Source organism: Dendropsophus ebraccatus, chromosome 7 (genome assembly GCF_027789765.1).
Source record: "Dendropsophus ebraccatus isolate aDenEbr1 chromosome 7, aDenEbr1.pat, whole genome shotgun sequence".
Taxonomy (NCBI): Eukaryota; Metazoa; Chordata; class Amphibia; order Anura; family Hylidae; genus Dendropsophus; species Dendropsophus ebraccatus.
This window is the reverse complement of record NC_091460.1, coordinates 57,220,479-57,235,395: the sequence shown is the minus strand read 5'-3', so window position 1 is coordinate 57,235,395 and position 14,917 is coordinate 57,220,479. Positions and strand designations below refer to the sequence as shown.

Below are 14,917 nucleotides of genomic sequence, written 5' to 3'. Positions count from 1 at the left end.
CAAACCTCAACCGGTCCCTAAGAAAATCTGATTTTGATTTTTTTGCAAAAATTTGGAAAATCGTTGCTAAACTTTTAAGCTTTCTATTGTTTTCAAAAATTCAAAGCAAGTTTAAAAAAATGCTGCCAACATAAAGTTGACATATTGCTAAAGTTATTTAGTGTCTAATTTATGTGGAATTACTATTTTCCTTACAGGCAGAATATTTCAAAGTTAGAAAAATGAAAATTTTTCATAAGGATTCTCTATAAATATCCACTCAAATTTACCAGTAATATAAAGAAGAATATGTCACGAGAAAACAGTCTCAGAATCATTAGGATATGTAAAAGCACCCCGACGTCAATAACAGGTCAAATTCACAAAATTTGGCTTGGTCCACTGGGTCATTTTGGGCTTGGTCCTCAAAGGGTCAATGAATTGCAGGGAGTAGAAAAAAAAAGGGGGTTCTGCTCTTTTATTTATTTCTTAACATTCTTTATAGTTTATTGTGCGGCATTAACAACATTATTCCATATTTGCAAATAGAGATGAGCAAATTTACAGTACAAACAAAGCAAAGCAGTTTATTAGCTTGGCAGTCAACTTGTCAGCCGTCCGCCTTTGAACTCTGTGGCACTCTGCTCCGGGTACTTGGAAAAGCTGGGTCCAGTCCCAGGAAACTTCTCCCACTTTTCCAGGACAGGATTCAGCTTTTCCATAGATCTGAAGCAGAGTGGCACAGAGATCAAAGGCGGCCGGCTGATAAGCTGACTGCCGAGCTAACAAAGCGCTTGCTTTGTTTGTACTGTAACTTTGCTCATCTCTGTTTGCAATACAAAATATGTAAAGTGGGGAGGAGTTTGCACATTTCATTAATTTTCATGTCACTGTATTCCAAGAGTTATTACATAAAATAATGTTATGACATAAGTAGGACCACCCAGAATGAGCAGAGATTCACATAATGAAATGACAAGTTATTCTGGAACTTGTTTCACAAAACTATATATCAGTCTGCACAGCTTCTTTTGCTCAAATTGGACACATTTTAACCCCTAGGCGACCCTGGACGTACCTGTACGTCCAGGGCCGCCTACATGTGTCCAGAGCGGGGCCGCGCTCTAAACCGCCGCGGTCTCGGGTACTGCTCGTAGCCCGGGGCCGTGGCTATTAGCAGGCACGGTCCGATCGCCGTGCCCGCTAATAAAGTAATCGGATGCAGTTGTCAAAGTTGACAGCTGCATCCAATTACTTGATGCAGCCATTCCCTGGTGTCTAGTGGGGTGGATCGCTCCTCTGGGACGTTGTCCCGGAGGAGCGATCCACACATCCTCCTCCGTCCGGGATCTGCACCGTAATGTCGCTGATCCCGGCTCAGCACTCAATTGCTTCCGGCTGCAGCAGCCGGAAGCAATCAAAGTGCCTCACTCATTGATCTATGCTGTATATCTATGCAGCATAGATCTCAATGAGAGATCAGAGTGCTTATACTAGAAGTATAAGGGGGCTTCTAGTATAAGTGTAAAAGTAAAAAATAAAGGGGGAAATTTATCAAAGGGTGTAAAATTTTGACTGGTGCAAACTACCCACAGCAACCAATCACAGCTCCTCTTTACTTTCACCAGAGCTGGAAACTGAGCTGTGATTGGTTGCTGGGGGCAGTTTGCACCAGTCTAAATTTTACACCCTTTGATAAATCTCTCCCAAAGTGTTATTAATAAAAAGCCCCCTCCCCTAATAAGTCTGAATCACCCCCCTTTTCCATGGTATAAATAAATAAAAATAAATAATTAAACACGTTTGGTATCGCTGCGTGCATAATCGCCCAAACTATTAATTTATCACATTCCTGATCTCGCACAGTAAACGGCGTAAGCGCAAAAAAAATCCAAAGGTGCAAAATTGTGCATTTTTGGTTGCATCAAATCCAGGAAAATTGTAATAAGCGATCAAAAAGTTGCATATGCGCAATCAAGGTACTGACAGAACACATCATGGCGCAAAAAAATGACACCTCTTACAGCCCCATAGACCCAAGGATAAAAGCGTTATAAGCCTGGGAATGGAGCGATTTTAAGGAACATATATTTGTTAATGGTTTGAATTTTTTACAAGCCATCACATAACATAAAAGTTATATATCGTTGTAATTGTAACGACTTGAGGAACATAGATAACAAGTCAGTTTAACCCCAGGGCGAACGGCGTAAAAAAGAAAAAAAAAAAAAAAGAAGAAAAGAAATCGTTTCGCAGTGTACTTTATGAAAAAAATTCAGCCTGTCATTGCAAAGTACAATTAGTGGCTCAAAAAATAAGGGCTTATGTGGGTCTCTAGGTGAAAAAAATGCAACTGCTATGGCCTTTTAAGCACAAGGAGGAAAAAACGAAGACGCAAAAATTGCGGTCCTCTAAGGGTTAAGTGTGTTAGTTATGTTCCCTTTAAGTGGAAACCTGCCAATGTCATTTTCTGTGTGTGGTTGCCCAGGATTTTATTTCGGGTCCTTCCCGGAGGGATATCTGGCTAGTCCTGTGTTTTGAGACTCTTCAATGAGGCTCCAAGGGCTCCTCTTTTGCATATTCATGTTTCCCAGGGGGCAATGCACCTAGGACTTCACTGCATTCAGCGCATTCACTAGCAGCCGGCAGTGTTGTTGTTTGGCTAGTCACCCCGAGTTCAGCAATCTGTTTCTCTTATGGCTCTACTAGGCATTGCTCCCACCTAGCCAGAATCCTGCTCCACACTGATGAGGGGCAACACCCCGAAACAGCTGTATGTGGATGATTACCTAGCCTTGGTTTATCCCTTGTCATTACATTGACTTATAGGGCCACTTTATATGGTGGTTTTGGTGGTTTCCTAACAGGAGCTGCCCCGTGGCTGGGTCCTTCCCGGAGGGATATCTGGCTAGTCCTGTGTTTTGAGACTCTTCAATCAGGCTCCACGGGCTCTTCTTTTGCATATTTATTTCAGAATGGGATTTTCACAGTTTAGTGACTGCAGATTTGATAAGAATTCAGTGACAGTGGCTTTTAACAATTCAACCAAATAAAATGTCGCTTTTGCAGTTGGTGCTCTTTCTGTATTTTTTTTTATAATTGTTTGATGCATGTCCATGCTTCTCTTCAAAGTCTCTAACCTGTCTTATTCTTTGTCATTAGTTCAGCCATGTGGCTATATGGGGAAGTATCCTGCTATGGATTGTATTTTTTGGGGTCTACTCTTCATTGTGGCCAGCAGTTCCTCTAGCACCTGACATGTCCGGAGAGGTATGATGCTTTCTGTTTATTTTTTTTGTTTTTTTTTTAAGTATTTGTTACAATTGAATGTGTGTGGATTTTATTCTGTACTCTTATTGTATTTCTGGGTATAATAAATTTAATGGCTTGTATGCTCGTATGCTCCTTAGGTCAGATCACAGCCACCATGTAGTTTAAAGCTTTACTGTCATTTGTAATAAATTTTGACATGTCATCAGACGTAAAAAGTTGCTGATCCCATTGGGTCTAGCTGCTGAGATGCACTGGGATCAGGAGATATAGCCAGCCGATATTTATATGAAATAGTTTTTATGGTGGTTGGAGCTGTGTTATTTCATACAGTACTCCAAACAAATTGATGCATTACATCACTTCATAGCCGTATTCTACGCTGAGAGTATATCATCTCATTTAAAGCTAGAAATCTACAGGAATCATTAACACTGTTACCACTATATAGTTTCAGCTCATCAGATTTATTCTACATTTCACATCTTTTCGATGTCCCGATGCCTCGTACTTTATAAAATAGCCATTCTAACACAAATACACCATGCCCTTGACACATTCACTCTGCAGATCCTTTTTTTGGTAATGTGTCAGAAATATTATAATCTCTGTGCCAATTTTTTAACCCTACCTGTGCCAGTATATTAAGGTAAAAGCTTTATACACAACCCCTACTGTCTTGCAACTAGTGTTGTATGTGGCTGTAAAATCCTCCACCTGACCAAACAGTGAAAGTGTGAAGCAGAGTCCGGTGTCCGGGAGTAGTGATTTATGCCGATACATATATTGCTTAGCCTGGAAAGGGGAAAACTCCTGAAATTGCACTCTTGTTAATATATTTAGTTTATTTGTTGAGAAAAGTCTTCATTGTACGGGTCCAATGGGTTCAGGGCATTTTTTGTATTGCATTCCTATATACTCTAGACTGATAGAAAGGGAGTATAAGGACTAGCAATCCCTACCAACCAGGGAGTAATTCTGATAATAGTAGAGGGCAGCGTCTGAGAGTTCAGCTTTACCCACAACACAGTTGTCTCTCGATCTATAAATTGTGGAATAAATATGATAAGTAGAAATGAGTGAATCTACAGTAGGAACAGAGCAAATCACTTTGTTCCTATCTGCATTCTACCCGTCAGACTGCAGGCTTTGAAGTGTGCTCCGCTCTGCCGCTCCTTCCTGGGTGCTGGGAAAAGAGAAGTCCAATCCTGGGAAACTGGGGGACCTTCTTGTAACTCCAATAGCTCCGTCTGAGTAATAGAGAATTGCTAAGTCCCATTTATGAAAATACAGCTTTAAACACCCAACAAATTAAAGTTTTGCCAATCTAGTTATTTCAATGCGCCATCTTTTTCAATATCTCTGATTCCTGTCGGTGAAGAGAACATTTGTGTTTACATACAGGGACCTGAGAGGCAGATACATTTGCATCCAGTCTAGACAGTTCTCTGTTAGCTAAATGGCCTGTACTCCAGAGTGATCCTTAGATCACTAGCATAACTTTTTCTCCTATTGTGATTTCACCTCCCATAAAATTATCTTATTATAATTAGCCAATATATGTGCCTCTGTCTTGAGTACATTTTGCACAAAAAATTGGGACCCTTACTATGCTATTTCTGCAACATCCTTGGGGAAAGGGGGGGCAGTAGTTGTCCTCTCTCCGCTCTGTGTTATGTGACCTGGCCACTAGAGTATTGTTGTACCGTGTTAGCCATAGAAATCAGTAGAATAGAGAAGAAATCAGGCGATACCTTTTGGAGGCTAACTGAGTATATTTGAGTGTAAGCTTTCGAGAGTCTAGCTCCCTTCGTCAGACAAGATGTTATACAGAACTGAAAAAAATCACAGACTTATACACACTTAACAGAGCTCATCAAAGGATTTTAGGAAACTTTGGAATTAACAAAATGTAATATACACAGGGTCTGCTATTTACAACAGGTCCATAAACTATAGCTCATGAGGCGTGACAAGAGGATGGTAAGCTCTTGTTGCTATCTGATTGTTGTCAGATTAATGGCCTAATAGTAATTAATGGTCTTTATAGCCAGAACAGGTCCTACATAGGCCGACATGAAGCTGGCATGGATATTGAGACCATGTTGCAAAGTTTTAAATTTGAGCATTAGTTTATATTCCCATACCCTTCTTTCTCTTTGTGTCTTAAAATGTCCCATTTAGACTGTAACCCGCAGGTCTTCTACTGTGTGTCCCTCTCCAGAGAAATGTGCAAATGTGCATCTGTCCGGCTGTTGTTAATAGTAAATCGGTGCGAGTTCATACGTTGACCTGGCCACATAATGTAAATCTATGGAGCCATCCAGGTCGGACCGACACAGAGCAGGGAGAGGAACTTCTCCTAAGTCATTAGTCTGGTCAGTCCCGGTCTAAACGTCCAGACCAATCAAAATTTTTGACATGTCTCTGTGACATGTCAAAAGTTTTATCTAACGACAGGTACACTTTAAAGTGTTGCAAAAAAAAAATTGAATAAGAAAAAGTGTAATCTCTTCATCACATGGTCCTGGTGTAGAGAAAGAATCTCTGATAGTGAAGTATCTTTTGACAGATATTTGAATTAAGGCAAATGCAGTCACAAATGTGTCACAACACATGTCAATAGTTTTAGCTGAGATACTGGTTACAATTATGACAATAGTAATAAATGTGACTCTGTGTTCATCTACTGGCAGCAAATGAAGGTTCTGGAAATAGTAAGAAATTAAACCTCCAATTTTGTCTCTGTGTTTATTTATTTAGAATAGAACTGAGCAACCTGTTAAGCTTGTTCTAAATAATGTCTCTCTAAAAAATAAATATATATATATATATAATATTTCCAATGATCAGTTAGAATCTAGGGCAGTGTTCCTCAACCTTTGGTCCTACAACCCCCATCATTCCCTGACAAATGGGGGACCCTGATCTAGAAAGTGAGTTCCCTTTTGTTGAAGGACCATAATAATAGCAGTTTTATAACATGGCAGGGTTTCCTATATTTTATTATCCTAGGTTGTTCAGTATAGAAAACCAACCTGTCTAGTGGGTTAAAGGATTTCTCTACATTATAATTAGAAATATTACCCTCAAAAATCCAAATCTACTGCAATCTGTCAGTAAGCATTCAGTTTCCCAAAACCAAAGATGTTTTTATCTACTTTCTCTCCTAGCCAAGAAATGGGTATGCTGAGCAAAAGCCCCCTCTGTTAATTAGTAGGGTGTATGGAAATAAGTTTTTCGAAAACTTGACAACCTCTTTAAAATATACACACCCTTTTATTGTATCGGAATCATTAGTGCATGGGTCCCACTGCTGAAAATGATGAACTCGCGCGGTAACCTATATGTTTGGATATGAACTAAGAAGTCAGGGATTTTCTGAGAAACCTATAGGATGACTGTTCCACCTATAGGAGGTGCCAGATCATCAGTGCCATGTTTTGGTTGATCCAGAAGTAACTACAATGTCTGATTTCTTTCATTTAGTCCTTAATTATTTCAGGCTTTTCAAGTCTAATTTCTGAGCCCCTTATGAATTCCCACAAGAGCCACTTTTGTGGCAGATTCCATTTGGTTTCATAAGAAAGAGGAAACTTGGCATGGACTGCAAATCTCACACATTAGGAACGATTTGTAAACCACAGACCCGGCCTGACACAGCCCATCCTTAGAACAGGCTGCTCCTGTTTCTGCCATTGTCTGAAAGGCTGGAGTTTGCCATTTCCCAGCTTGACCAGCCTGTGTGCGTAGAGATGTGAAAAGTTACAAACAAAAAAATGGTTTCTACAGAATGAGGGGTAGATTTTTTTCTTTTCTCCAACAGAAAGAAGAAGAAAATTCTTTGGGATTTTACTTTTCCCCCCTACTTGATCTAAAATATACAAAGAAGCCTTCTGTCTTAAATGCGGATGTCAGCTTTAAATCTTTTAGGTTTGGATTAACTCAGCAATCGAACAATAAAAAATCTGACAGGCTTTCAGATATGACGCAGAAACTGAAAAAAAAAACTTCCCACCTCCCCCAACTCATGTTCATTTGCAAAGCCAAAGACTGGTGGACTGAATAGTAACTCTGGTTGCCCGTCTATTCATAGTTAGCATTACAATGGTCAGTATTAACATCTTAAGGCCTACATTATTGCTTCTCCTCCATTATACTGGTTGGAATGAGAAACAAGATAGCTCAAATCTAGGAAATCCTAAAGTGTTTCTGGAAACAGCAGCACAAGGGAAGGCATGTGTAAAGGTAACTACGTTGTTTCCTGTAGTTATTCTATTATAGTTCTTCTTAGATTGCTGACTATTAACGCTTTTTTATTATTATTTTATATTTAAATTAAAAAAAATTTATGTAAATGTTTTTTATTTAAATCTGTTTTTTTCTTTGTGGGAAATTGTGGGAAAGTTTGACAGGTGCAGAAAAAACTAACTTGTAACAAATATAAGACTATAACATATAACACAGAAATATATATGTATGCACAAATAATTCTGTAATACATCCATGATCATGAAGATGTGAGGGGCGATGTATCACAGAATATATATCAAGGTTCCTGAGATGATTTGTAATGTACAAACACAGTTTGGGGCAATAGTAAGTGTAGTCCATGCTGCTTGTTGTTTTGATGTGTTTAGTTGCTGTTATACACTAGTATATAGCACTATGCAAAATTGAAAAACATAACCATAAATAATGAACGTTATGTATATGTATTGCAGGCTGATATGATGTTCCGGTCTGGTTTATTCTGGATGGGTCTATTTTTTATTCCTGTAACATCATTGATTTTTGATGTGTTTTATAAAGCGTAAGTATTGTTGCTTTTATAAGCTTTTTGGAGATTTTTTAAGGTCTTGTTTTTTGCTGCTTTTTTCTTAGTGGGTTGAAACATTTAGGACAGTAGTAACTATCTGTCATCTATATACTGTATGCAAGGTTTATTATGTAAAATTGTACAAGCAGAGAGGGATGTTCCATATCATAGACGTATAAAAAGCTTGTGCCTTTTTTTTCTGTATAATCCAATTTATTTATTTTTTACACATTTGATTTTTCTCAGAAATTTACTTTATATTTGTTTTTGCACTAGAAAATAGCAACTTTTCCTTTAACACCAGTTGAAAGCATTGTTGTAAGCACTGATAAATCTGCACAATAACATATCAGTTTGTGTTTTTTTTTGTTTTTTTTTTATCTCTTGTAAACTAAGATTTGTATAATAAAAGGTCTTAATGATAGTTTAATTTATCTTAAAGCATCAAAAGAACCAGCTTTAAAACCTTGGTTGATGAAGTTCAGGAGCTTGAAGCCAAATCCCAAGACCCAGGGTCTGTTGTACATGGAAAAAGGTAAAATTTTATTTTAATAAATCTAAAACACAATGCAAGAAGTAAGTTCCTTTTTGTTTTGGTTTTTACCGCACCAGCCTATAGATGGCTCGTGGTGATCAGATAGTATTATAATAATAGTAATATATTTTACTTTTTACTTTAATTGAGTGATTATTTTTACTTGCCAGGATTTTTTTTTACATTATTTGCTGTACTCTTTCCAGTTACTGTTATTGAGGACAGTGTCTAATGTGTGTATAAACAGCAAATAGTAGAAGTATTAAAAAAATGGTGAGGAAATGTGTTGCATTATTTTTCTAGGCACATTAAACATTAGCATAGGTTAAACAAGATTAGACTTAAGTGAATGGCATCAGTGTGGTTCATTGTAGCTTTGGAATCTAAACATACACTTATTACCATTTCAGCAGGGTTCTGTGTTTTTTCACTATGAAGAGAAATGCATTTGTTCATAGGTCCCTGAGACATTGCCATGGATATCAATTGACATGATTGATATACTGTCAGGAGTTACTATGTCAGTGGTAACGTTGTCTCTGAAAGTGCTGCTGCATTTTGTAGCACAAGAGGAGACTCATGGATTTCAGTAGAAACCAATCAAATCCCTAATTGAAATGCTGATATAGTGATGCAGTACTGTTAAATCACAGTTTTACCCTGTTTTCTTATGCTTTGTATTAAACAGTTTAAAAGTTTTCTATTCAAAATGGTAAAAATTTGTTTGCCTGTAGTTTAACAGAGCGAGCGCAACTGCTGAAAAATGTTTTCAAGAAGAATACAGTCAACATGTATCGTTCAGAGTCTGTGCAACAAAACCTGCTTCGTAAGTACCCGTCCATTATCTGTGTATAAAAGCCTGGAACATTCTGCTTTCAGACCGTTTTAAGGCCTCGTTCCCACTATTTTTGGTTAAACGGCTGTTGTTGCAGGTTTGCCAATTGCATTAATTACTATGGAATTCATAGTAGATTCCATGCCATTGCATAGAAAACTGCCATGTCTATTTTTTGCAGCAACTATTCTTTGAATAGCGGTCGCGCTAAATAAACTATGCAGAGAATGTAAAATGCAGCTACGGACGTACTTTACATTGTCTCCTATGGCTAATTAGAGTGCAGGCACACCTGAATGTGCTGGTATTCCGATTCAAAAGAAGTGGTGTTACCCTGGCTGGTACTGCAGTATTGGCTGTGTTAAACATCTCACACAGTGGCCATTCTGTGATGCGGCAATGTTACAGAACAGCCGCTGTTTTACAGCATGTGAGCATGGACTAAAGATGCATGGAGTGTCAAAATTAGAAATCTGTGTTTTCCAAAATAGCATCACTCTGTCTATAGGCTGTATCTAGTATTGCATCTAAAGCGCATTCACTTAAAATTATGCATGTTGCTTAAGGGGGTTGTCCCTTTTATCATAATAAGCAGTTTTAAGCAGGAGGGGAAAAATGAAATTAAGTCAGAATGCTTCATCTGTTACCTGGGAGACCACAACTCCATGAAATATTGATATGACCCCTTGGGCCTGCCTGTATTGTTATAACAGTATACCTACAAAATAAATAAAGCTTACTCACCTGCCTGATCCCCCGCGCATTCCAGTGGTGCCAATCCCTGCCTCTCACTCCCTCCGCTGATGTGCCAACTCATCACTGAGGAACCATTGAACAGCGGGACTGGGCAACTTCAGAACAGCAGCTGGGTGGGTTAGGGCAGGTCAGTATGGTTTATTTATTTACTTTTAAATGAACCTGATGTATTGTAGCAATTACTACTTTATTTGACGCCAAGTCCATCAAGGTCGCCCATTCAAGTGGCCACTATGTAATAGTAGGTGGCATGTCTGTCTGCCCACATTTTCCCATAGAACTATCAGCTGATAGAATTTTAGCAGCTGAATGCACAGAAATCATCTGATCCCCGTATTGTCAGCCAAGACCAGCTGTGGAAGTGACAGAGAAAAACTAATAAAACAATTTGCACCTTTTTCTATGTTTTGGGCCCAATTCTCATTTTGGCTAAAAAAACAAATACTATGTGTGAACCAATCCTGACACCAAATGCAGGAAAAACATGAGTTAACTTGCTGCATTGTGCTGGATATGTACATTAGCTCTGCTCCTGTATGTCAGCTAGCAATATAAGCTGAGTCTCTTCAGTTAAAAAAAAAAAAAAAAAAAGAAAAATGGCTAGTCTGACAATTGTTTTCAGGTTTTTACTCATAAGGGACTTTAGAGAGACTGCTTCTCTATCTTGACTTTGCATCCGTATACATGAAGCTTAGCATGTAAGATGCCTTACACTGCTAGTGGTCTCCACAGGGAGCAACAATAGCCCCTTTTCCCTCTCTGTTTAAGGTCTAACTGACTGAGTCATACAGGGTTTTCTGGGCAGAAACAAATTGATGGCTCATCCACAGGATAGGACAATCGCTGATAGACTGGGTTCAGGCACTCAGCACCCCCAATGATTATCTATTTGACGCTGAAATTACATAGTGAACAAGGCCAGAAGCAGCTCTGTTCATCGTGTAGTGGTGGCAATGTGTAACCACAGCTCAAATTCCGTTCAAGTGACCATTAGCTGAGCTTCAGTAACCAGGCCCAGCCACTACACCGTGAACAGAGCCAAGTGACACTGTAGTGCAGATGCTGAAAAACTGATCACCAGTGACCTATCCTGTGGGTAGGCCATCAATCTGTTTTACTCACACAACCCCATTAACAAATGTATTTTCTTTGTTTTAATCTTTTTATCGATTTTAGCCAATAAACTGAGACTTTGAGGCCCGTTATTTGTTTTGGCCTTTTTGCTTGCCAATTTGTGACCGAGTATGTTACCTAATTAGCCATCTGTTATTTCAGTCTAGATATGTGTTTGCTCATGTTAACACCATGATTTCTGAAAGTTAGGCCTTTCATGACATATACACTACTTTTTAAAAGCTACAATAGTTTAGCATAACAATGTAAGCATAATCCTGGTGCACTCACTTTGTGATAGGATCCTTTACAAAACACATCATGTCTGAGCTGTCACATCGACATCCATGGTTACCTGTAAAGCTGTAACATCAGTGTGACACCTACATGTGTTACACCACTTCATAAATGGTTCCTCTCCTTTTCCACAGATGGGTACGCTTTCTCCCAGGATGAGAATGGCATTGTCTCACAGTCTGAAGTAATCCGAGCTTATGACACCACAAAGCAGAAACCAGACGAATGGTGAAACAAATCGTGTCCATCAGCTCTCTTGAGATATAACAATAAAATACCAAAACTTCTATTCAGGTTTCAAGAGGATCTGTGGTTAAAACTGTCCCAACTGCTGAAGAATACAACACTGAACAAATTGTTTCTAACCACTGTATTTGCAATTCTTACTTTTTAAGCTTGTTGGTAAGAAGACTAACACAACTGTGATACAAAATGTTGTAGATGGAAAGGTGTTTCAGTATTACGACGAAAGAAGGAATGCCTTGCTGCCTGAGTAACCAGCAAGATACTTCTACTGACCATCAAAGCGCAAGGTCATGAGTCTGCAAGATTGATGACCATTCTGGAAATCAATCAGAAGTGAAGGACCTGAGGACCTCCTGCCCCACTGAACCGGGCACCGAAGTAGAGGGTTAAGTGTCAAACTATTTTAATAAATATGTTTGCCAAAGACGTAATGGGTTTTTATTTATCCTGCGTCCCTTCTCCATGAAATTTCGGAGATAGAAGCAGTATGATGCATTTTGCTTAATAGGAGAAATTCTAATCTAGTCTGAAAAGCTCTGCCCATTCGCCAAGAGGGCCCTTGTTTTTATTATCTGTGACATTTTACACCTTCCGCCTTATTCATGCTTTTCTGTTTATCTTGTAAAGTAGCCGCGCTTGCCTATGTGTTAAGACACAAGAGTTGATGCGTTTTGATGGGGCCCACGACTGTCATGACTTTTACTGCCGTGTCTCGTGATACATTGCTTTTTCACGTCTCCACGTTTTTGCAGTTAGAATAAATTCTGTAGAAATTTCATCCACGTTGTATTTCCACTATGGTTATGTGTTTATTATAGTTAGAAAGGTCTTAGAAAGTTGTCTTCTCTGAACAGTTTTTGTTGCACAAAATTAAAAGAATTCATTCTTAGGTGTAAAAATGTACTTTTTTTTTTTTTTTTTTTTTTTTAATCCCTCTCTGTATTTATAGTTATCAACCAGTCATGTATACTATTCTTGTGATAGTATATAAAATCAATTGAATTCTCTTATTTATTTTAATTTTGTTACAGCTCTTATCCCACCAGAAAGTCAGGCACAGTACATACCTGCTTTTCTTAAATAAATAAATAAATAAATGTATAAAGGGACATTGAAGAATTCTGTCTAATATCAATTTTCCTCCCTACAATTGATGGTTGTGAAAAATTCTTAAATTTTAAGCTTTCCTTCTCAATCTGTTAGCGCATTAGTATGTATATTGTACCTACCACTTTAAAGATATGGCTGAAGATATTACAAAGCTATGAACTAATAGGGAAAATGCTTGCAAATTAGACACAAAGTTTGGAAAAAATATATCAAACATAATATATGTAGATATTGATTTTAAGGATAACTCAGACACAATACAGGGTGATAATAAGATTTAAGTCTGCAAATATACAAAATGATTCTAAGGATAAAAATAGAATTTTATAAGAAAATATAAACTCATATTATGGTTTATGGTTTTATTCATGTAGGTGCGTAGGAGATTAAATAAAATCCAATGACCCTAACCTAAAGTAAATGCCTATACACTGTAATATGCAGTCAATTTCTAAGTGCCTCCATGACCTGTTTTAATGAACACTAAAGCAAAGTTTTCTCTATAACAATACATTTTTAATCTACATTTCCCAACACGGTTATAAGATAAATGAATTACAAAATGTTTTTGTGCCTGCTCAATTTCTTAGAATTCTAATCTAGAAGGAAGCCTGTGGGCCTGAATCTTTTACTATATGGAGCCCAGACATTTCTAATGATAGCCCTTTATAGTTATTAAAAATAAAGGTTTCAGTGGTCACAGAGACATTTTTGGTTTTAGGGCTAACATTAGGGTGAGATTCAGCAGGATTTTTTTAAAATAAGGAATGTGTTAAATAAATTTATATATAGCTTCTTATGTGAAGGGCCATGGTCTCTCCTGGCACGTCTATTTTAGTAAATACTTGTATACCCCTTGAAGAAACTGAGGAGCCTTTTTATTAGATCTGTGTGTTGTGTAGATACTAGTTGTTCCTGTATGAATACATTAACAACTGTGTGTTACCATTTTCACTTTAAATGGGGCATCCCGCAACAGTCTGACACTGGCAGCACCAAATTGGACAATGTCAGAATGTGAACTATTTTTGAAAGACGTATGTATTAAACTGCTTGCGATGTGTCACACATTAATTTACTTTTTTTTAAGGGGTTTTCCAGAAAATGTATATGTGTATTTAATAAACTTGCCCTGCCAAGCATTTCTAAATTCTTATTTAGTTCAGTTGCCAATTCAGTCTAGTTTTGGGGTTCACTGCATGACATGACTGACCAGGCACCTGGCTTGTATACTAATTTAAACGTTTCGAAGGGCTAGGTAGAGCAAGTTTACTAAATACTTAAGAAGACAAACTGACAAAACCCTTTAAAGTGCATGTACCATCAGGTAGGTTTTTTTTTTTTTTTTTTTAAATACATGAGCCGATCAGTGCCGGTGCGGGGATCCCAGTGGTGTGGTCCTTTTAAAAAAAATAAAAAAAAATGCTGCCCAGTTTTCGCGAGTGGCGGCGTTTTTTTTTTTGCCATGCATCGACCCGGCTCTATGCATTGGGGGCGGGGCCCTCCACCCCAATTGTGACCATATACCTTACCCTCTGTGACATGGCTCCATTGGTTCTAATGGAGCCACATCACAGAGGGGAGGGGATATTGTCAAACCTGGGGTAGCGGGCCCATCCCAGTGCATAGAGCCGGGTCGGTGCATGGCAAAAGAACGTCGCCAATCGCGAAAACTGGGCAGGATTTAATAGAAAGAGAAAGGACCCCATCACCGGCATCCCTGCGCCATCGGCTCATGTAAAAAAAAAAAAATTTTTAAAAAGCGATGTACCTGATGGTACATTTGCTTTAAATAGGTTAATAGGTGCCATTGCAGTATGTATTAAATATGCTTTTCATTTTGCATTTGGCAATACGTTTGTATATTTTGTGTCTCATTTGGAGCTAAAGCAGCACCTTTTTCTGCTAAAACTAAAAAAATATATACTTTGAAGGAGATGTATTAGATTTTTAGTGT

The 14,917-nt window shown here is 38.2% G+C and overlaps 1 protein-coding gene across 5 annotated transcripts in view; it reads left to right on the top strand.

The window, feature by feature from the left end:
- ATP8A1 (ATPase phospholipid transporting 8A1) overlaps positions 1 to 14,309 on the top strand; it is a 151,009-nt gene extending 136,700 nt beyond the window's left edge. For all 5 annotated transcript variants that reach the window (XM_069977578.1, XM_069977579.1, XM_069977577.1 and 2 more), the window contains 5 exons: positions 3,142 to 3,249; positions 7,974 to 8,062; positions 8,511 to 8,603; positions 9,338 to 9,429; positions 11,739 to 14,309. In XM_069977578.1, coding sequence (XP_069833679.1) covers positions 3,142 to 3,249; positions 7,974 to 8,062; positions 8,511 to 8,603; positions 9,338 to 9,429; positions 11,739 to 11,836 — 480 coding nt within the window. In that variant the 3' untranslated portion in view covers positions 11,837 to 14,309. The remainder of the gene's footprint in view (positions 1 to 3,141; positions 3,250 to 7,973; positions 8,063 to 8,510; positions 8,604 to 9,337; positions 9,430 to 11,738) is intronic.
- Positions 14,310 to 14,917: the final 608 nt, after the last annotated feature.